This window comes from Anomalospiza imberbis, chromosome 4, assembly GCF_031753505.1.
Source record: "Anomalospiza imberbis isolate Cuckoo-Finch-1a 21T00152 chromosome 4, ASM3175350v1, whole genome shotgun sequence".
NCBI lineage: Eukaryota > Metazoa > Chordata > Aves > Passeriformes > Viduidae > Anomalospiza > Anomalospiza imberbis.
In genome coordinates this window covers 57,659,768-57,681,940 of record NC_089684.1, presented here as the reverse complement: position 1 = coordinate 57,681,940, position 22,173 = coordinate 57,659,768, and the positions used below count along the sequence as shown (strand labels likewise).

General features: G+C 39.3%; 1 protein-coding gene across 1 annotated transcript in view; it reads left to right on the top strand.

The window, feature by feature from the left end:
* The first annotated feature begins 875 nt into the window (after positions 1–875).
* Positions 876–22,173, top strand: part of FBXL5 (F-box and leucine rich repeat protein 5) — a 33,150-nt gene continuing 11,852 nt past the window's right edge. The window contains exons 1-8 of the mRNA XM_068188723.1: positions 876–1,042; positions 11,733–11,948; positions 13,678–13,773; positions 14,553–14,736; positions 16,977–17,159; positions 19,501–19,626; positions 20,095–20,243; positions 20,428–20,510. Of these exons, the coding sequence (XP_068044824.1) occupies positions 908–1,042; positions 11,733–11,948; positions 13,678–13,773; positions 14,553–14,736; positions 16,977–17,159; positions 19,501–19,626; positions 20,095–20,243; positions 20,428–20,510 (1,172 nt within the window). The 5' untranslated portion in view covers positions 876–907. The remainder of the gene's footprint in view (positions 1,043–11,732; positions 11,949–13,677; positions 13,774–14,552; positions 14,737–16,976; positions 17,160–19,500; positions 19,627–20,094; positions 20,244–20,427; positions 20,511–22,173) is intronic.

Genomic DNA, 22,173 nt, shown 5'->3' with positions numbered 1-22,173 from the left:
CACAAGCAGATTAGTATGACAGGCAGGTGTTTCTGATCCTTTTGCCTCGGACGTTAAAACAAACACTCTTAACTTTACTTGTTTGGCACAAATGCTGCAGAAGGTTGGGTGCAGATTCTGTGCTGCAGCATATACAAATAGCTTTCCTAGGACCTTTCTTGATGAGGTCACACTACAAATCCTGTGTCCAGTTCTGTGCCCCTCAGTTCAGGAAGGACACTGAGGTGCTGGAGCATGTCCAGAGAAGGGCAACAAAGCACAAGTCCTGCGAGGAGCAGCTGAGGGAACTGGAGGTGTTTAGCCTGGAGGAGACCAAGGGGGACCTCACTGCTCTCTACAAACACCTGAGAGGAGGCTGTAGCCAGGTGGGGGTGGGTTGTTTCTCCCAGGCAAATAGCAACAGGACAAGACACAGTCCTGAACTGCTCCAGGGAAGGCTCTAGGTTGGACACGAGGAAGAATTTCTTCACAGGAAGGGCGATTAGACATTGGAATGGGCTGCCCAGGGAGGTGACGGAGTCACCGTCCCTGGAGGTGCCTCTAAGGAAAGACAACGCGGCACTCAGCGCCACGGTCTAGTAGACAAGGTGCTCGGTCACGGGCTGGAGTCCATGACCTCAGAGGTCTTTTCCAACCTGAGTCTGTAAATGTTTTTTACATCCACAAGCTGCTACCTTGGCGCTGCCAAGGCATCGGATCTCAAGTCGTACAGTACTGCAGCTCCCTTGAGCACGCCCACGGCTGTGCCTCCGAGCGGGAGCGCTCCCCACAGCGGGAACGGCCGGGCAGACGCGCCCGGGCCGGGGCAGGCCCGGCGCTGCCGCTGCCCGCGGGAAGGGGCGGGGCCAGCCGCGCACGCGCGGGGCGGCGGGCGCGGTCACGCGGGGCGGGCGCACGCGCGGTGCGGATGCTCGCGCCGCCGTTCGCGCCGCCGGGAGCGCGGCTCCATGGGGAGAACATGGCTCCCTTCCCCGAGGAGGTGGACGTGTTCTCCGCCCCGCACTGGCGCATGAAGCAGCTCGTGGGGCTCTACTGCGACAAGGTAGCGGGCCGGGGCGGCCCCCGCGCCGCTGCCCCGGGGCGGGAGGGAGGGTTTTGGGAGTGCGTAGCTGTCAGCGCCCCGGCCCCGCCGGTAACTTCTGCCCTGCGCTGCCGCGGGGTTCCTGAGCCCCTCACGGGCTGCCGGTGCCGCTCCCCGGCCGCGCAGAGCTGGGGCTGCCCTGGCGGGCCGGCCGGCAGGAGCCGTGTCCCGCTCGGGCCGGCGCGGAGGGGCGGCGGTGCCGCGCACGGAACGCGCCCCGGGCAGCCCGGCAGAGCCGCCCGCGGGCCTGGCGCTCCCTGCGCGGGCGGCGCGGCACGGCACGGCCGTGTCTGCCAGGCAGCCAGGGCACGGGACCGTGCTGGCGGGTCTGCGCGCAGCGTTCTGCTGGTGGGTGGCGTACGGGTACCCTAGGTATGTTCTTTTATTTTAAACACATGTCATTTTGCTCGTGGACAAAAGTAATTTTAATTCTTGCATCGGGGTAGTTAAATAATCAAGGCTGGTGTGTCACCTGAAAGGCAAACTTCCCTGCAGCAGCTTTGAGTGTTGTGGGAGGGTTTTGAGCGAATACTTCACAGCCAGCACTCCTACTGCAAGAAGTTTTGCCTCCCATCTCCGGGCATAAATGGCTGTTTGGAGAACCAGATTGGCTACAGACATTTAAAAGAACGGTGAAGTTACATGAGAGGCAGTTACCATAGCTTACTGCTGCCAGCTGCATGGGGGAGTTCATGCTTCCCGATTTCCACATGGCACCGTGCACTGACTGCTCTGGGATTCACCAGATCCTTTCGTGTGCCTCTTCCATTTGCTGGTAGGTTAAAGAAAACCTAGAGCTGTTTTTTGCAGGATTTGCTAACTGGACAGGCTGAACACAGAGTCTAGAGGGAGGAGAAGGGAAGACCTTACACAGTTTCTTTCACTTTGCCTTTTATTTGAGAGTACATTTGCAAACAACTTAATCTGCAGCAGCAGAAAAATTTGTGGTATCATAACAGAGTGGATTTTATTTGAATGGAAACTAACACCCCCACTGACTCCTGGCAGCTGTTTCAGTGTGTTGTTGACAGTAGCTGAACAGGTTTCATTTAAACATCCAGATCTTGTAGTCACTTGGGTTTTGTTCCTAGAGAGGCATTTTTATCACGTTTATTGAGCCTCCCACAAAGTTTTGACCAAGTTTACCATGCCTGATAAAACTTCCTGGGGAGCAATTACTGGTTTTCCTGAATATTGAAAAATTTGGTTAAAACTATCCAGTTTGTAATGTTCATAACCTTTTATTTTATAAAAGTTTTTATGCAGGAATTCTCTTGCTCTCTTTTTCTTTTGGATAAGGGCAAGCCTGAAGGAATGGCACCTTTTAAAAAAAGTGTTCAATTTTAGGTCCTTTAACCCTGTTGCAGAACTTGGGGTGTGTGCCTTGACTGTGAGTTTTTATAGTGCCAGCTTTGCACCAGAAAAACTTCCAGTTTTTTAGTTTCTTTCTTGTGTGATTGAGATGCTGTAATTACTAAGTCTGTTGTTCTGCTTACATGGCAGGTATAATCTCTAAAGCCATGCTCTTGATAAGTTTAGTTTGACCTTGAGGTTTCTTTAATTTTGTGAATTACATGTTACCTGTGTTCATCGGGTTCCCTGTATATTGTAATATAGTTGCTGCTTGTGTCTGAATGTAGTAAATTCCACCGAACGTTATGTTAGCGAGGGTGAAATGGCCTCATCCATCTTAGCTTCTCAAGAGAACAATTACATTGTTTCTGATGGATAAAGTACATAGGAATTTAAATAATCCTTTAGGACAGAGATACACAGTTTTTTTTGTTCTTCCAGGACTTCATGTGAGACAGAACAGTTAAATTGGACATTTAAGCTGTTTAGTGCTTTAGGAAAGTTATTCTACTTTTTTAGCTGTTGATAGCGAAGATCTCCCTGTAACTTTGCTGCATTCTTAAATGGCATTTTTACCTGTGTTGTATACACTGCCCTGGACTTGGATAATATGAGTTATTAGAATTACGTTTAATAAGGAGATCCACACTGTTGCCAAATCTGTCCCCTACTCTGATGATAAGAAAATTCGTTAAGTGCTGTGAGGATGTCCCCCCTGTAGGTAGTGGCGTGCTACAGCAGACAGTCTTTATAACTGAAATGCTTGTCCTAATGCCTGACGTCATCTTTGCTACAAATAGAGCAGATTCTGTTTTCCCATCTCTAGTGAACCATTCTTCGTTTTCAGAAAGATCTTGTGCCAATTTGCAATTGTAGCCGTGTCCTCCATCTTAGTTATGTGTTCTCTGGCTTCAGCAAGCGGATTCATTCTGCTTCATCACGTGGGTCACGCGTGCTGTACCTCAGTGTACTTGTTGATTTTGTCAGAACTAAGCTGCCATTCTCTAACAGTTTAAGCTATCTGACTGCTGCTGTTAGCATTGCCTGCCTCTCTTGCTCCCATCAGTGCTTGAGGTGACTCAGGCTCCAAACTGGCAGAAAACACTTTTTTTTCTGAAGCAGGGTAGGTTTTCTGTTGATGTAGTGCTGCCAGCAAGCACGGGTCAGATCGGTACTGAAGCCAGTGGGAGGCAGAGAGTGGGACTGTGACAGCCAGCAACTAGATTGACTGAAGCTACTGTGAAACCTCAGCCTAATTATGTCTGTGTTTTCCTGAAATCTTGTGCAGAACGGGACAGCGCTGGTGTTGAGTAGAGCAGATTTGTTGTTCTGCAGTTCTTTTTTTAACAGCAGCATACTTGCTTTGTGCTTCTCTGAGGACTGATGCTCAAATTCCCTGTCATTTTTGTCATTAGACTCCTATCCTGTATGGAACACTGTGCACTTGTCCAAGTCAGCATGCTGATGTCCAGTGAGGCAGTTCCTGTTGTCAAATTATGATCTTGTGTTTTCTGCACTCGAGAATGTGCCACTTGTGTAATACCAGCTTTCCTAGCTGTGTCTGAAAGTATTGTATCTGTCACAAATGAAACAACACAGATTTCTGCTGATAATGAAAATCCCATTTTGGTTTGGCTGGAGACTGGTAGCTTGGGCTTGAGAGCACTGTTTGCAAGTGTTTGAACTACTCTGCGATTTCCTGCAGACTCAGTTACTTTGCTGTAAGGCAAAACAATACCAAAAACCTTAGAGAGATCATGATCTTTAACATGTATCATTTTCCTTTTAAGTAGTTCGGTTATCTTATCAAAAGGAAGTCAGATTCTTTTTTCAAAACAAATCTGTGCTGGCCAATTGTTACTTCATATAGCTTCACGATTGGGACTACTCAAGTAGCAGACTCTGGTCTACTCTAAGTACAGACTGCAATTACATTTTGGATAGGCCTTCCCCAGAAACAAGACACCAGGTCTTCCAGTATGGGATTTCAAACTTCCTGCTCGCTTGTGGAGTTACTGCAGCCAATGCATGTTTTCAGATCTTTGTGTTACAGAATTGCACAGCAAGTTTAGGGTGCTTTAAGAGTAGGAAAAATAGTTGCACTCTAAAATGCTGTAATGAAGATATCAGTGTTTGATTGCTTGTTCTCACGTCCTTTTGTCTGCCTCTCAAAACTAGTGTGAGATTTCATACTGTGACTGAGTGGATGTAATAACTGGCTGCTGCTGGAAGGGTTAATTGCTGATGATATCCTTTATGCTTGTCTGGCCACTTGATGAGCAGCTAGTTCATCTAGGGAACTGAAGCGAAAAGTGATTCAGTAAAACTGGCTCACTAAGAGGTCGAACAAGCTCCAGAACCAGGTTGTCAGTATGGGAGGGAACAGGATGAACCATGGCAGGAGGGAACAGCTGCTTTAATAGCTCAGCTTTATTGTGAAACCTTTGGGTGTTCGGCAGAAGCATCTAAGGTCCTCCTTTTGTTTGCCTGACTTCAGTCTCCTGTGATCTCATCTTTCTACAAAAGATCTCTGCAGTTATTTCTCATGGTTCAGTAATTGCTTTGGCTAGTTCTTCCTGGAAATTTGGATCAGTTTTGTCATATTCTGGTGACTTGAATGCATTGAATTGCATAAATACTTAATTAGTATTTTTCTTTCCTAATCCACGCTTCTGACTCTTTGCTAAAAATTAATTGCCATAAATATTTTTCCTAGTTAATTTTTTCATGCAGATTTCATCAAAAAAGACATTAAGTTTTTCTGTTGTCATCTGCCTTTCCTGTTAAATAGTTAAAGTATTGCTTTTCTTCTCTTATATAATCTGTTTTCTCTATCCTCCTGATTTGAAGTCTAAATGCTGTTCTGTTCAAGTTACATTCACTTACCTTTGGCTTCTGCTGAAAAGAATGAAATGTTTTCATACGTTAAATTTGTGATTTTCATATGTCATCTGTAGTATGATGGATCGGTTAGAAGTGAAAAATACTCTGAATGGAGTGGATTTGGCATTGTAAAGCATTGGATAGGGCATTATATGACTACACCAAGATCATACTTTTTCTGGCAGATTTCTTTTTCAGATTCTGAAATCTGAAAAAAATGGACCAATTAACTTATGACTTACTGTTTCAAAGTGAAATGTTTTTTCTTTTGATGCCCTTGAGAGCAGAAAAGGCATGTTCCAAGAAGATAAGTGTATCGGGGTTTCTAATAATAATAAAAAAATCCAGGAACTGTAGTTAGTGTGTATCAGTGTTATGTTTTGTGCAGCTATCCTAGAATATGCTTTAACTGATTAAATACTGCAAGTTGTAATTCTTGAGACTTGGCTTTTTGCTTTTGCAGTTAGTGCCCCAGATGGATTAAGCTGGTGTGGTGAACTTTTCCAGTGTCCACCTTCGTGTTAGGAACTTATCGTCAGACTGATGCAGAGGTGCAAAGACATTTTTGCTCTGGTTCTGTTTTGTGAGTTACTGCAGTGGGAGATTTCACTCCTGGGGCTTTTCAGGTGTGACCTCACAGAAGGCCAGAACACCAGGTCTTAGTAGGATCCTGTATTCTTGAGGGTATAAAACAGGAAAGAAGTATTCCATGGCATGTAGAATAGTGTGACACAGATAAATAACAGCATAATTGCAAGTGCTCATCATTATTTCATTCAAGGCCCTTGTAGCTCATATATTTAGTATCTTTTTTATTGGTTTAAATTTTTTTTATTCTTTTTGCTTCTTCTGTACAGACCTGGTGACAGGCTTTGTTCTTCCAGCCTTGGTAAGCTTCTGCCTGTGGAAATCACATGGTGAAGGAGGCTTAGCTGATTTTATCAGTGCATCTTGAGCTGTGCTTTCTACTGTGAACCCCAGGAGGATCTGATTTGTAGCAATTGCATCAGTGAAAATCTTGGTTGAGATAGTCCCATGTTGTTATTCATATTTCACTGTGAAATGCTCTTCATGATTCAAAACCTCATCTATAGGTGTTCATTAGACAAAATTGACTGTGATTATAGTACAAGACAGTAATATGGAAGACACCAATAAAAATGGAAATACAGGAGGTTTTTTTCACTGTTCTTTTATGTTTAGCATTTATTGGCTTAATTTTAGCCTTTGAAAATAGAATATGAGGTTTTATATTCCCTGTTGCCCGTGTTCTTTGAAAACAAAATAATTCTGTCATTTTGTGTGCCTGAATCTTCTATGCTCTGTGTTGGTTTTGGTTTGTGGGGCTTTTTGTTTGTTTTGTTTGGTTTGGTTTTTTTTTTTTTTTTGAGTAGTTGGGTTTTTTAAAAAGCAATTTCAAGACTTAAGTGATGCTGCAAAACAGCTAGAAGATTACACAGAGGGTTGCATTGAGAAGACAACATCAGAAAGAAGGGCATTTGAAAGCTTTCGATTTCTTGTTGAGTTCTGCCATATTCTGTCCTTCCTGCTTAACTATTTGTTATTATTTTGGGTCGACCCATTGTCAAGAAAAGTGCCCAGGGTGGAAAACTAATTTCTCCCCTGATTTAGCGCTTCATACACATATAGAGGTGGGAGTGTGAAGCAGTTTAGCGAATTCTCTTACTGTTCACCTCATACACCTTTACATAAAAAGCAGGCCAAGGAGAGGTAACACTGAGGACAGTCATTCTCTTGGCTAGGCTACCTCAGCACCTGAGTTCTTCCTTGGGGACAATATCAACTGAACTTCTTGAGCATTCCGAAGTAAGACATGGCTTGTAACTGGGTGTTACTAGTGCTCCAGCCAGGTGAAAAATGAACCCAGTAAAAGGCAGAGCTCCTCCCTGGATTAGTACACCAGAGGGGTTCATCGTGCAGCTGCATGATTGCTAGCACATATTCCAGGGAAGCAGCAGGAACGTGCAGTTAGAGGCAGGGCTGCTCCTTTGGTGTGTTTCCTCCTCCATACCCACGCCCTCATTTCCAGCAGATTAAGAATAACATGAAACCGCATGCTCTTGCTGTTGACATAGGCACACCTTGTTATGGTTTTTGTTCCTCCATTTTCTTGTGCCTGAAATTGAGATAAATACCTCTGCAGAGTCCAAGTTTGTCCTTTGAATTTTAGTGCTACTGCATATGCAGAGTGCTAATACCTGAGAATGAAACAGTGAAAAGATACAGCTGACTAGTAATGCCTGCTCCTTTTTCCTCCTGGTGCTATTCTATTCTAAAAATCAGTTTGTTTTTTTTCATAGGATTGTAGAGTAGGATAATAGAATATTCTGAGTTGGAAGGGACCCATCAGGGTTGTTGAGTCCAATTCCTGGCCTTGTGCAAGAATCCCAGTTCCAAGAGTCACACCATGTGCCTGACAGCATTGTCCAAAAAGTTCTTGAACTCTGGCAGGTTTGCTGTAGTGACCACTTCCTTGTGGAGCCTGTTTCAGTTCCCAGCTACCTTGTGGGTGAAAAACTTTCTTGATGTTTATCCTGATATCTTTTTTCTTTTAATCAGAATGGTCTTACCAGCTTCATAATGAAAAATATTTTACAATTTTAAAAATTAGTTTTGAATATAATGAATTAACTAGTGGTAGAAGTCTAGTTTACACTGATTATCAGGAATATTATGTTATTTATTTAATATCCTGTGGCTATCAGCTGATTGTCTTAATGTGGTTATACATGGAAAACAGAATATAGAGAAATGACCTGTCAAAAATGTAACTCGGGATGACACATGAAAAAGAACAACAATTGATTAAGAAGACCAGGAAGAAAAAAATGTCTTCAATTTTTTAAAATTCCTGCCTGAATTTTTAAGGTTAATGGTTGTTCAGAATTCATGTGCTGATAGGGAAAACCTTCATTTGAAGTTAAGCAGCTTGTGAAGTTATAGCCACATTAAAATTTTTAACCTTGAGAATTATTCCATTTTAAATTTGTGAAATCTGTTGGAAGAGTGGAAAAATAATTTTTTTTTGCTTCTTTTCTCCTTCTTCAAATTTTTGTAGTTTTCCAGCTTGTAGTTGGGAATAGAGATACTTGTAACTGAGAATGCTGGCATGCTGCATAGACTTTGCTTACTGCTGTGCTAGTCTGATAACAGCAGCATACTTTTTCTTTATTCCTCTCTGCTGCTTTCTCCTTGCTGGTTCATAGTGTGCTTGGAAGGAAGAAGCAAACATTTTTCACTCCTTAAATGTATTTTTGGCATAGTTAATAGGAAAAAAAAACCTGTTTCAGTTTACTCACTGTAAACTAACATTGCTGGAAAATTAATTTCCTTCTTCTAAGAAGACATTTTTCCATATTAGCCCATGTATAAAACACTTCCAGAAACCAAGTTAAATATTGTTTTTGGTAATTTCATTAGCAGTTTTGAGCTTCCTTATTTATTCACAACATTTTGGATAGAAATGTCTAGGTCTTCATCAGATAGAAAGTTTCATTTTTTTAATGAAAGCACTAAAGCCAGAGGGAGAGGCAAGAGTTGAGTGTAGAGTTATTTCAGTTGAGTGTCATGAACGTGAAGCACTGTCTAAAGAGCAATTGCTGTTAATATTGCCAGTGTTGGTATCTTGTTCTTAAGGCACAAAATTGAAACAGTGTGTTTTAGGGAGGAAAGATGTATGTTTGCTACAAGTCTGTACATTCATCTTGACCTTGTTAATGACTCTGTTATAGTCCAATAATGTGCACACTCACCTAAAACTGCTATACTTGCCTGAGCTACAGAGGTTTTTCAAGTATGGCTATGCTTTAATTGCATCATTTATTTTCTTTTAATAAAAGTTTAATAAATAAAGTGAATTTAAAAGCTCCTGGCTACTTCTAGACGATGCCTGCATCAACCATAATTCGCTGAAGTGATTCAAACAGATGTTGCAGTACAAAGGACTGACTGTTGTTTGGACAGTTGCTCAGGTTGTTTGTATTATGAATAATTCTTAAATTTCAGGAGCCACTGAAACTGTTGCTCTTATGGTAGTGCTCCTCAATTAGAGTTTGCATTCCAAACACAACACCAGTTGTGCTGTAATGTACAGCTGTTTAAATGTAATGTCTTCAGAAGCCCAGAAAGCTCCCAAGTTTCTTGAACACTGGTGGCTGTGGTTTAGTGTGCTGTATTTTAAGCCTCTTCAGGGTTCTCACATGCAATGTGCTTTATATTTTTGATGAAAAATCCATTATATAGTCCATTTCCTCCTCCTTGCCATTCTGTCTTTGAACTTGGGGCTGTGTGATTTTTTTCTTCTTGCACTAATAAACTCCTGCACTGGTTTTCCTTGTTAGAGATGGTGAAAAGTGGACCTTGGAATGGAGTAGCTGCTGTCTGTTAATAGTCTTGGTCCCCCATCATGAGACTTCATCAATCCTGGTAATGAAATTACAGGCCTGACCGAGTGACTTTGTTGCTAGGCTACCTGTCCTCTGAAAAGCCAGTTGTTCTTAGCTTTGGCTGACCTTTTTAATACAGTGATTTCCGATTCAAGTATAGTTACTAAACTTCAGTATCCTCTCCATGAATATACAAGTGCTTCATGTTACAATGGCTTCTGTAACAATCCATTTCTAATGGACGTTCTTAAATTGCATGCACAAAGAGATTATTTATTTATTCCAGATTTGTGGATGACAACAGGTAGATTCAACAGAACATTTTGAGTCTTGAAAAGGCTTTGAGTCAAGATGACAAGAAGATGCTAGTTTTTTGTCAGAACCAATTGCATAATTTGTTTTAAAAGCCAAAAGCAGAATACAGTGGATTTGTGGAACCTTCCTGTTACCCACTTCAGCAGTCTTGTTTACATTTTTTATGTCAATCAAAATGCTAAGCATTTGGGAGCACATGGGATTCTTGGAGGGAAAAGAGTCTTTGGGGACTGCCTCCATTCACTTTGTGGGTCCTTATGGGTAGAATGAACTGTATCAAAACTGTCCTTGATCAAAGGAAATGCCACCTGAGAAATCACAATTCGTTATTGAGATGTGACTCACAGGTGCTGGGAGGTGAGGAGGCTGTCCTGAGGAGTTGCTTGTGTGCCCCTTGCCTGTGCTGGCTCAGGCTTCTGCTTTTCAGTATGGAAAGTCAAGCCCTCAGTTTCATGTAGTGCCACTGCTCCTAGTGCTGCATTCTCTGGCCGTAGTGTGGGATTGAAATGGCCTTTGAAGCCAAGATCTTCCCCCATTAGGAATACAGAACAACATATGCTTCAAATCCTAACAGTGTGTTACAGGCATCAATTTTTTCTGACTTCTGTCAGTAGTTGATCTAAAGCGTTTTGGAAAAAAAAGAGAAAAAACAAAAACGCCTCTTAAACCTTGCTGTGTTTTCTCTCTCTTCTGGGGCTAAGAAACTTTGTCTTTCCATAGTGAGAGTCATTTTGCTCATATGTACAGCATGTAATGTACAGTATGCACAGCTGACTTGGAGTTGCATAAGGATTTGGCAGGTGTCCAGCATGTTTCAGTTGCATTTTGCTGGTGGCTGCCAGGAAGTGGCAATGCTATGTCACAATGAGTAAGTACATTTGGGGGTTTTTAATGAAAAAAAGTTTTGCATATCTCAGTTTGTAGTTGTTTTTGATGTAAGTAATATGTATGTCTCAGATTCCCATTTCTTGTAAAACTCATAGATTCCAGAGTCTTTGTAGCTAAGCCACTTTTGAATGTTGCGGTAGCTTGTTTTCTGAATTGAAGTCTACTTTCAGAGTGCTTGGTCTTGTATATTGCTGTAGGCTATGATTCTTGAAGCTGCACATGGAATAAAGCATAGGAATGGAAAAGACTCTGGTTTTCTATGTTCACTGAAGGAAAATACAGTTTTAAAATGTATTGTTGCTGATGATGATTGTACACATGTAAAAATGGCACTACTGTATTACCTAGAATTTTGATCTGTTTTGATTTGTTGGGTTTTGCTCCATTGGAAACCTTCTCCAACAGCTAATGTAGTTTGTATCACTGGTAGGATTCAGTATTCCTTGTGGATAGTACATCCCTAAGGATGGGCTAACGGGCCTATGTTAATGGCTTTTTGGTATTGACAAAAATGTGGATTGGGAAAGGTCCTGTCAGTAATCTGCCGGGCTGGGGAGATTGCACTGGCTTCCGGCAGGAAATCTTTCTACATTCGTTTACCTCGGTGTTTCACAAGATTTGGTTTATGTTACTTAAATACAACTTTGATTTTAATGGCTTCATTTTATGTTAAAAACTGAAGGTGTTTACCTTTTATAAGTAAGGGAAGCGATGAATTCCTTGGAGTTGATACCTATTTTAAGGATTTAACTTGAGTTTGACGTGATTTTAATTAGTTTTTTTTTATGAACTTTTAATTTTCCTAGCTTTCCAAGACCAACTTCTCCAACAACAATGATTTTCGGGCTCTGCTGCAATCTCTTTATGCTACATTCAAGGAATTTAAAATGCACGAGCAGATTGAAAATGAGTGTATCATTGGTTTGCTTCAGCAGCGTAGCCGGACAGTGTACAATGTGCACTCAGACAACAAACTCTCAGAGATGCTTAGCCTTTTTGAGAAAGGGCTAAAGAATGTAAAGGTAAGTAGACTGTGAGATATTTGTGACCTGAGGAAAACATGCTGTGATTACATATTAGTTTGCCTTGACTCTTCTTCATATTCTTTATGAGTGAAACTAAGGAGGAAGAAGAAACTTTTGTGTTTTTTTGATACTTTCTCGTCCAAAACACAAATTCTTTCGCCATTCACCACAATTACTAAGTTTCTAGTAAGAAGTCTTTTCAGAGATGTGTTTTGTGACAGACGGTCTTCACTGTATAATTTGAGGAGTTTTGGAGGGATAGCAGGGACATTTCAAATGTAAAAATTGTTTGGCTAACTGTTCAGAAGTTCCTGGCTATAGAAATAATGGAGTTTTATTAATTTGTTAGGAAACCTTGAGGATCTTTTTTTTTTGTGATTGCTTTTACAAATGGGCATGATTCCCTGTCTTAAAAAAAAAAGCAGCATTGTTTTATTCTGTGGCTCTTGTACTTCTTCCAGTAATCTGTGGCTCAGCAGTCCTGTTAATGGTCCAGTCATCAAAGAACTCTAAATATTATTTCTGCATCTGGCTTTTTTGACAGCGACTTATCTCTAAGTTCTTCTCCGGTAGAATTCTTCTTGAATTCTTCCATGTCTTTCTCTTGAGGTACTCAACTCCTCCTTCCTGCCCCATAAGAACTATAGTCTCCTGTAGTCATTTGACATTCTGCATTACATTTCTGGTATGTGTGGTCCAGATTTTTAGTAAGAAAAATACTAAATATGCAGTTGATTGACTCAGTTTTACCATCTAAGCCTCGTTTTGTCTCGGGAACCCTACAAATTATTTTTTTCCCTATGCATAATAAACCTTAAATTTTGTTTTGTGTCCATTAACAAATCAGGAAATGAAGGAAAGAAGGAAATTTAACACTTGGCTTTGTGTTACACCTTCTCTGATAAGATGCTAGTGTTATTCTGTTTCTAGATTTCTTAAGTGTGCAAAACCAGATTTCTTTAGTGGTTAGTTTAATTTAAACTGATGGCTTAATCTTGTCTCTGTAATAGTCAGGGTTTCTTGATGTTGTAGAAGCTTGAAAAGAAAAACCACATTTGCAGTAAGAGTTAGGAGGAACTTTAATATGTTGCAATTACTGGGCAGTTTTCAGAACTAGCTGCTTATTAGTGACTCAGAGAATAATCTAACAAATTGATACATGAGGTTGGATGAACTTGGATGTTTACAAGTCAGTGACATCTTTATTTAAGAGTTCTTTCAATTTCCAAAGTAAAAATCTGTACAGCAAGTCTGACTGTAAATTCTGATTATAATTTGGAAGTTAGAATTTTAGAATGACTAAGGTAAAATATATTCATTTAAAAGATTAAGTAGAGCTGTTTTATCCTAGAACACTTTATATACAAACCATGCAAATACTTAAATTAGTCTGCTACTACTTAGAACTTTGTGTGAGATTGTGGATTGGCAGATTTCAGTCTTTGCTCCAAAGTAAAAATGGGATTAGAGAAATGAGTTCATATGTGCTAAGACAATAAATTGGGCTCAGGCAAGAAGAGAATTCTTTGCTCTGCCTGTTAAGAGGCCAGTACACAGTGTCAGTGTCATTAAGTAAGCACGTTTTTACCATGAAATAGAGCAAACCTGCAGCATACATGGGAAGGACATAATGGGCTTTCCTTTGAACCACTACTTTACTGGACAGTTCAATTCTTGGATGACTGGATGAGATTGGGTAACCATGTAGTCTTTCCTTTATTCTCAGAATGAATATGAGCAACTAAACTATGCGAAACAGTTGAAGGAGAGATTGGAAGCCTTTACCAGGGATTTCCTTCCTCATATGAAAGAGGAAGAGGAGGTAGGTACAGATTTTCTTCAAACGTGATGAAGATCTTGCTTGGGGTCTGGAAGAACTGAATAGGGACAAATGACTTTGAGGTTCATTGTTTTTTCGGTTCTCTGTTTTTATTGCTATGCTAATTTACCTTCAGGAATGTGGTGTCATTGTTTAGTACTCTGGAAAGTTACATGTTCTGAAACTGAGTATAGAGAAAGTTTATGCTGAAAATCTAGTTCTTGAAAAAATTGATAACAGAGTCCATTTGGGCTAGGATTGTTTGCAGCAAGTAGTTTAAATGGATATGTAGCAAAACTTAAACGAGAAAAGAGATGTCCTGTAAACCAGTGCTACATGACTCAAACTGACACTCCCAAACAGCTTCTGACCTATATTTGAAACATAGACTAGTACTGCCAGTCTGATGATTTATGGGTATCCGAAAACTGGGAAGCATCTTCTCAAGTCTGTACATGGGAAGTCTTTTCTCATGTTTTTCTTCCTTGCTACTTTGCCTTCCATGTGAGTACCTTGATAAGTTGTATGGGTTAAGCAACTTTAATCCCTTCCTTTTTCTGGTGGGGAAAACAATTTAAACAGCTTGCCTGATACTGTGCTATGATCTGTTAGAAAGCAGGGGGTTAGAATTTAATACTTCCATGGTCCTGTCCTTAGGTTCACTTAATGCATGACATGTTTTACTTTGAGAGAATTTGAAACAGGAAATTCTGTGTTGGTAGGTCTATTGACTATTTCTGTCAGCACCAGATTTTTTTTTTTCCCTTTTTCCTTTGTGTTAGGTTTTCCAGCCAATGTTGATGGAATACTTCACTTATGAAGAGCTGAAAGATATTAAGAAGAAAGTAATTGCACAGCACTGCTCACAGAAAGAGGCTGTAGAATTCAGAGGTCTCAGTAAGTGGAATCAAGCAGAAGAGCTTCAGAAGGTCTTTAAGTATTCTGTGGATGAGAAGGCAGATCAAGGTGAAGTATCTAGTTAAAGTAACTTTCAAACTGCAGTTGTTTTCTAAAAAACCACACCTAGTGATGTAACTAGTAATGTATGGGCAGAAAGAGTAGTTCTTATAAAATGGGCATATCTGCAAACCAGTTTTGAAACTTCAGATACTTAATTGTTTGATATGGGCATCTTGGCAGGTTGTAATGTAGATAGTGCTTCACTGTTTACCTGTTCTCCACAGTCGTCTTCTCCCTTCCATCCCATGTTAATATTTCATACAATAAACAGATGGAAAATGTAATTAACTTCTAATTTCATGTTTCCATTGAAATTATATTTTCTATTTGCAGACTCTGCATTTCATTCTTGTTTTTTAGGACAGCTTTGTAAGCTTTTTGTATTGATGTTTCAATAACACAATAGTTATCCAAGTGACAATATTTCAAATTAAAAGCATTCACCTTCCCAACTCCTCTACCTAACTTTCCTGGGCCTCTCAGGAATGAGAAAGGACCTGTGAGTAATGCAAGTGAATGAATCTGTGCAGCATGTGAATAAGTCAGAGGAAGTGTGTGTTCTGAAAGTGGATACTTAATTTGCATTTATTTACCTTTTCTGGTGAAACTTAGAATAAATAACTACTAAAGTAGACTTCAGGCTCGTTTTATGACTTCTGAATCAGCCTAAGTTGTCTGTATTTACAGTTTTCTCTCTTAACAAAAAAGAACTGATGCCCCCAAGGAAGGGGAGTTAATGTATCAAAAGTGTAATGCTGGTGTGAGTCTGATATGTAGAGCGAGCTTTCAAGGACTGAGTTTGTGATGTTAATAAGATGTGCTGCTCTCATTAGAAAAACTTGACAAATTACTCTGTAATCAGATTTTTTTTTGATAAAACTTGACTTCTCTGAACTACTCAACTGGTCGTTTTCTGCCCTCCAGGTGAAGCCTTCAGAAAAGATCATGGTCCATTCTGTGAAATACTATTGAGTCTTAACAGATGAATGTGACAGATGTAGCTTTGTGGCATTACTTGCTGTTAAATCTAACTGGAATAGCAGTTTTGGGACAGTAGTAATTCTGCAATCATTGTGATCTAGGCTTTGGGAGAGGAGAATATGTGTTTTTCATTAATTTTTAAGAAAAGGAAGAAAGTAAAATAACTTGCAGTCCTGTGCAGGCTTAACTGTATTTTCCTGCAAAATTCTCTGTAATTCATGCAGCAGCATGCTAGTTGTACAAATAAATACATTGATTCATCAAGTGAAACTGTATTTAATTATATTTTTTGAAGTAGCAATAGCTTGTCACGTGGTAAAGTTTACATTATGCTCACTTTTGAAGATTCTTGCAAAACAAAAACCTGATGCTTCTCTCTCTGTGAAAATTCTAGGCACTGTAGAAGTAAAACCCCACTATTAGTAAAGCCTGCTATTTCGAAGGAGTTCTGAAAACTCCTTTAGAAATACTTTTTTCAAGGAAATTTTTCTGAAACAAAACATTAAAAATCTCTTAAAACAGCCAAAAGCCTCACTAACCAAAGCTCTGAATTTGTTATTTTATATAGTTTGCAGCTCTCTTTGCAGTATGGTGATCAGGGAGAGCTGTTGGAAATAGTTCCTACTGCTGTCCATTGAAGTATTAATTACAGTGGTCAAATTTTAGTCTCTCTTCTAGTACTTAGTATTATCTCATCTTAGTACTTAGTGTTTATTACTTTACAGCCTGAATGGCTCCTCACCATTCAGAAGTTAAAATTGTCAATGCTAGCAGCTAAAGCTAGAAATAAAATTCAAGACAGGTGCAAAGAGTTGAGCATGAACTTTTCTGTGTCCCAGTCAAGAGGCTGAGTGCTTCCAGCGAGAGTGGTCCCAGCTGGTAGGTTCTGCGTGCTAGTACTGTTTCCTGGGAATGTGGCAGACCAGGTACAGATACCATCTGCAACAGAAGGCATTTTTCTTAAAGCATTTCATTTATAGCAGGTATGGCTTTCATCTTTCTGTGGTTGAGTAGCATTAATTTACTTTTTTTTTGAATGAATGAGCCAGATGAGAAAGTGGCAAACAGAGATCTGAGCTGGTTTGTTGTTGTTGTTCAAGGTGTTGTTACAGTGACAGCTTTTTAAAGCCAAGCCAATACCTATCTTTAACAGTTAAAATTTTTTCAGACTTATTTTTGATTTTTCTAGTTAAAATGTGAGTTCCACTGCTGTTATTAAAGCTGTTAGGCTGTGCTTCCCTTAACACACGCTTTCTGTATTTCAGAAACCGAAGTAACAGGGCACACCACAAATATTACTAATCTCCCTCCTGAAGTAATGGTGACCATTTTCAGTTACCTTAACCCCCAAGAGTTATGTCAGTGTAGTCAAGTAAGCACTGAATGGTCACAGTTGGCTAAAACTGGATCTCTGTGGAAACATCTTTACCCTGTTCGTTGGGCCAGAGGTAAGTTCCATTTAGCTCCTTTGAAAGCGCATCAACTATCAGAATTTTTGGGCCTGTATAAGAGTGTTTTAGTATAGGCTGAGCCTGACAGCTGAGCATGTGAGGTGTACCTTTCTGACAAGGATAGTGTCTTGAAACTTGATCGAATGTTGAAAATCCCCAAAACATACATCAGTCTTGTAGAATTAAGAAACTAGAAGTTGTCTTGGTTGAAACTCCTGAGCACATTTTGTATCCAGTTTACCTAGTTTTACTGAGATAAACCCCCCCCTTTTTTTACTTGTATGAATGCTAATATGTTCACTAATACAGCATATGAGTTATTAAATAATATAAGGAGTTTTGAATTATAAATACTGCTGTTACACTTATATCAGTAAAATTATTTTCTTAGGTTACTAGGTAGAAATGAAATGCATAACTGCAGAAAGGAAGTTCAAAATAAGTGGAGTTCTAATCCTTCCTCACAATCTAGTGAAGCTTCAAAGAAAACTGAATGTTTAGTTTTAGTATTGATTCTTTAGGTATATTACTGCAGTAATTTCTACTGCAATAAGTGTTTTTTTTTAAACTTTTTTCTCTCAAACTCTTCTGTTAATTAGAATATCCTATTGAGAAATGTGGCCTTTGCAAAAGTACCTGTTCAAATAGACAAAATCCTCTGTATTCTAGTGAGGTTAGTTACAAGTCATCAGAGTGTGTTTGTAGCCTTATGTCCATATTTATGAGTATTAAAGAATCACTGGACTATGGAACTGCAGGTTTCACAGTGCTGTCACAACAGTCAAGTTCAGTAAAAGGAGAAAGTCTGTGCTGTTTAATAAGTCTTTTGTATGCCTTTAAGATTTTAAGAGAAAAAACTGCGTTTATATAACTTAGCTTTAGAGATACAAAAAAATAAAAACTTCTCTATGACTTCTAAAATTTGTACAAGGCAGAGAGGAATTAAGTAACTTCTTGGTCTGATTTTTTTTTTTGTTAGTTTGTTTGGGTAAATATTCCTGAAAGCAGTAGTTTGGTTCCTGAACTACCAAAGACTGAGTAGAGAGGCTCCAAAGTTCAAATTCTTAAATTTGCATTTGCAACAGAGTTGTCTTAATAATTCAGTGCTGCACACGCACAAAAAAAAAAAAAAGATAATAGGCAGCTGCTTAAAATGAGTGCCTCTAAACCTGATTTGGCACAACAGAAAGCTGATCTCATGATGTTCTGTTTGTACTACTGCAGTTGTTTGTACAGAAGTGCTTTAACTGGGTGGAAGCTTCTCAGATGGGATTTGCTGCCACAGGGAGGGGAAAAGAATTGTATTTTTATGTAGGCTTAGTTAAATTTTAAACTTTTTTTTCCTTCTAGTACACAGAAGGCCTCTGAGCCTTCTTATGTAATATGAAGTTTCATTAAAGATAATGAGAAATGTTACCAAAACTTCATGGTTGACAGTCAATTAGGATTTCATTGTCATTGTGTTATTCATGGAAGAAACATTGTTCTTTTAGCTACTACTCAACAGGAGTTGCTCTTGCTTTAGGAGGAGTAGGGTTCCCCCCTGTAAGATAGTTAAATAAGGTGGTTTGTTTTTCAGCATGTTTTCATCAAGGGAGGCAGCAGAGCTGCTTATCCTGAGCCCAGCATTCCATATATCCATAAAGTAGAAGTAAATTAACGCCTGTGCAGTAACCTCAAGGGAGAAGGGGTGCTCCACCAGCTAAAACAGCAGAGCTGTTGTTGATCATCACATTCATCCAGATGTTCTAAAAAATGATTGTGTATTGATTTGAGTCATATGTACGTTACAAGTATTCTGTAGGTGTTTTAAGCGGGATACTTTCGGAATTTGGTTTTTTGTGATCTTGGAATTGTCATGTGCAGGGACTAAAGCCAGGCTGGTTAACTGTATATTTGTGGTATTCCAGAGGAAAAGAGAGATATCTTCAACCAAGTGTTACACTAAAAGCTGATGAATAATTTATTTACCAGAAGGAACTTGAGCACCTAGACAGTCCAAATAGTCCATGATTGTTTCTGTTACTTTTGTGATCATATTGGTCTCTACTAAGCAAGTGAGGACAGGAGCCATGTCTCAGACAGGCATAATAGGCTGTGAGTTCTGGGATGGTACTGAAACTGTTCTAAGAATCTTTTGAAGCTTAAGGATACAGATCAAACAAATAATTATTTTAAGGTTTAGTCCAGTCTTAGTTGAGATGAATTTGAAATTCATTAATGTCTCTTAAATCAGGTCGCAGTATACCGAAAAGCTATCAGTGCTGATTTCTGCTGCAGTGAGAAATTTTTATTAATGTTTTTTTCCTTCTTCTTTTTGGGGGGTGGTGATGAGTAGGTGATTGGTATAGTGGTCCTGCAGCAGATACTGAGACTGAACCTGATGAGGAATGGGTGAAAAATAGAAAAGATGAAAGTCGTGCTTTCCAGGAATGGGATGAAGATGCTGACATAGATGAATCTGGTAGGTATAGTTGATTTTGGTGAAGTGTTCTTTTTTTCCTGAAGATGACTTAGCTGTAAGAAACAAGCTAAGTGGAAAAAAAGGGAGCTGGAGGTTGGTAGGAGAGAAGCAGGCATCTGATTTTAATGACTGGAATTAATTTGTCTAGGAAAAGCAAACATGAGAGCAGGTAGAAAAGAGTTATGGGGGTGTGTCTGTAGGTATAGGCTAGGCTCATCTCTTCAGAAAGTTTGGATGAATCATCTTGTATCCTGATGCACTCTAGGCTTGATTTAAAACTTGTCCTGAGCTGTTAAATTACAGCTATATATATATATGAAATGCCCTGTGAGATAGTATTTTGATATCTAAAGCAAGTTCGGTGGAAACAGCTGCCCCAGGCTGCCCTGAGCAGTACATAATCTGTAGTAAATATTTCTTCAAGTCCTTTAATGATTTTAAGTCTTTCTCTCTGGGTTTGTTTTGCAGAAGAAGCAGCTGAAGATTCACTTGCCATTAATATAGCACAAATGGAAAAACGTTTACTTCATGGCCTAATTCATCATGTCCTCCCGCTTGTAGGCTCCTCAGTGAAGACATTGGTATTGGCCTACAGTTCTGCAGTGTCCAGCAAAATGGTGTGTAATTTGAAACTTGCATTTAGTAATTGTGGCTATGCAGTCTTTAATTAATAACTGACGTGTTTGGGTAGTATAAGCGGGTTGCAGTCCAAAACAATGCTAATTTGTAAGTTGTCTCTAGACACTGTGTGCAGCCTTAGTGGCTTGTATCTTTACTGATTATTTTCCTTTCTTTTTTCAGGTTAGACAGATCTTGGAGCTTTGCCCCAACTTGGAATATTTGGATCTCACTCAAACTGATATTTCAGACTCTGTATTTGAAAGGTTAGATAATTGTTTCCTTTAACAAAAAAATTATAATCCATGTTTTTGAGTGGCATGGGGAAACATTCAAACATTTCTTAGTCCTTTTCCAAGAAAGAAAGAGAAATCAAATTGGTAACTCCCATGTGACTTGTGACTAAGAACTAAACTAGGGTAACAAATCACTGAAATACCAAATAAAACATGTAACTTTGTAGTGGCCATTTTAAATTCTCTGTCTTCACTGTTGGATGCTTTTTACCTATCAGTGTATAGCTATAACAATAGCCCAACAATAGCCATAACAATAGTTGTGTTTTTGCTCTAGTATTAAGAACTTGTCCATAGATTTTTATGGAGTTGCTCAGTTAAGGAAGTTCTTTTGGTCTGCTATAGCTGGTAGGGTTTGGAATACTGCTATTTCAGACCTCAAATGAAATGATAGGCAAAGCTCTAAGGCTTAGGTGTATTGTCTGTGGATTCCTGAGTTTTACTGAGGCCTGCAGAAATGTCATTGATGTCAGTGGGATGGTGTATGGATGCAGAACCCGCACCAGTGGGTCTTACCGCTGTATTGAAACTCAGCAGGTATTTCAGTGTTCTGCATTTGCATCATGTAGTGCTCTCAGGTAGTGTGAACACCACACAAAATCTTACCAGCAGGGATGCTGGTAGCAACACCCAGCAGCTTGTATAAGAAGTCTTATTTGGAGTAAAAGCTTTATAGAATTTTCAGGGCTCGGAAGTCAATCTTTGAGCTTTTTTCAATATCTAGTGAAATTTACCTTATTTGCCACTCATCATATATCTGTATTTACAACATTCCAGTTTGTAACTACAAAAATTGGTTTGGCTTGCTCTAAATATAAATAATTACTTATAGAAATAAATTACTTATAGTAAATTTATAGTAAAATTAGATCAATTAAAATATTTATTTAAATTAAAATGTAATATAACTTATAGTAAATTCACTTAAAGAAGTAAATGATAGTAACATTAACTATGGAGAGGTAAAGGTCAGTTAAATCACTTATATAATTTTATAGCTAATAATGTAAAAATATTAATGTAGATAACATTTCTTTTCCACTTGAAAAAGGTAAGACTAAGGGAGCAAGTTTTTGTTAAAACGAAAAAGGCTTATTTTTAATTAATGATGAAATAATTAGAAACACAGGATCTGTTTCAGGAATCCATCTAGTATTCCTAGAAGAAATGGGAAAGGACAGGAGGACATATGATCTAAGTACACTGGCATTTCAGCCAAGATTGAGAAACTCAAAATTCTAGAAATTACAGCTGTTACAAGACTTCAAACTGAGTATGGAATCTCAGATGTATTTTTTGGGGGGTGAAATTTGCTAGTTCAGTATTTTCAGCCTTTTGGGAAGTAACTTCGATGTTTAGTAACTCAGATGTCTCTTGGTAGTTTCTGGTGAGTATAATGCACTTGTTTTTTGAAATTCTTAGGTGTGTATTTGGTGCTTGCAGTCTGATCTATTATTCAAACATTTGTTCAGTATATAGCAAATTTGGACTTCTTTTAAGTCTCAGTATATGGAGAAATATAAGTTGTTACTGATTCATGAATGATTTCACGTTTCTCTAGACATAATTTTTCTAGGCATATACAGAGCACTTGGAGTATCTAATCTGTGTGTGGGGTAGCTTCTTTGTATAT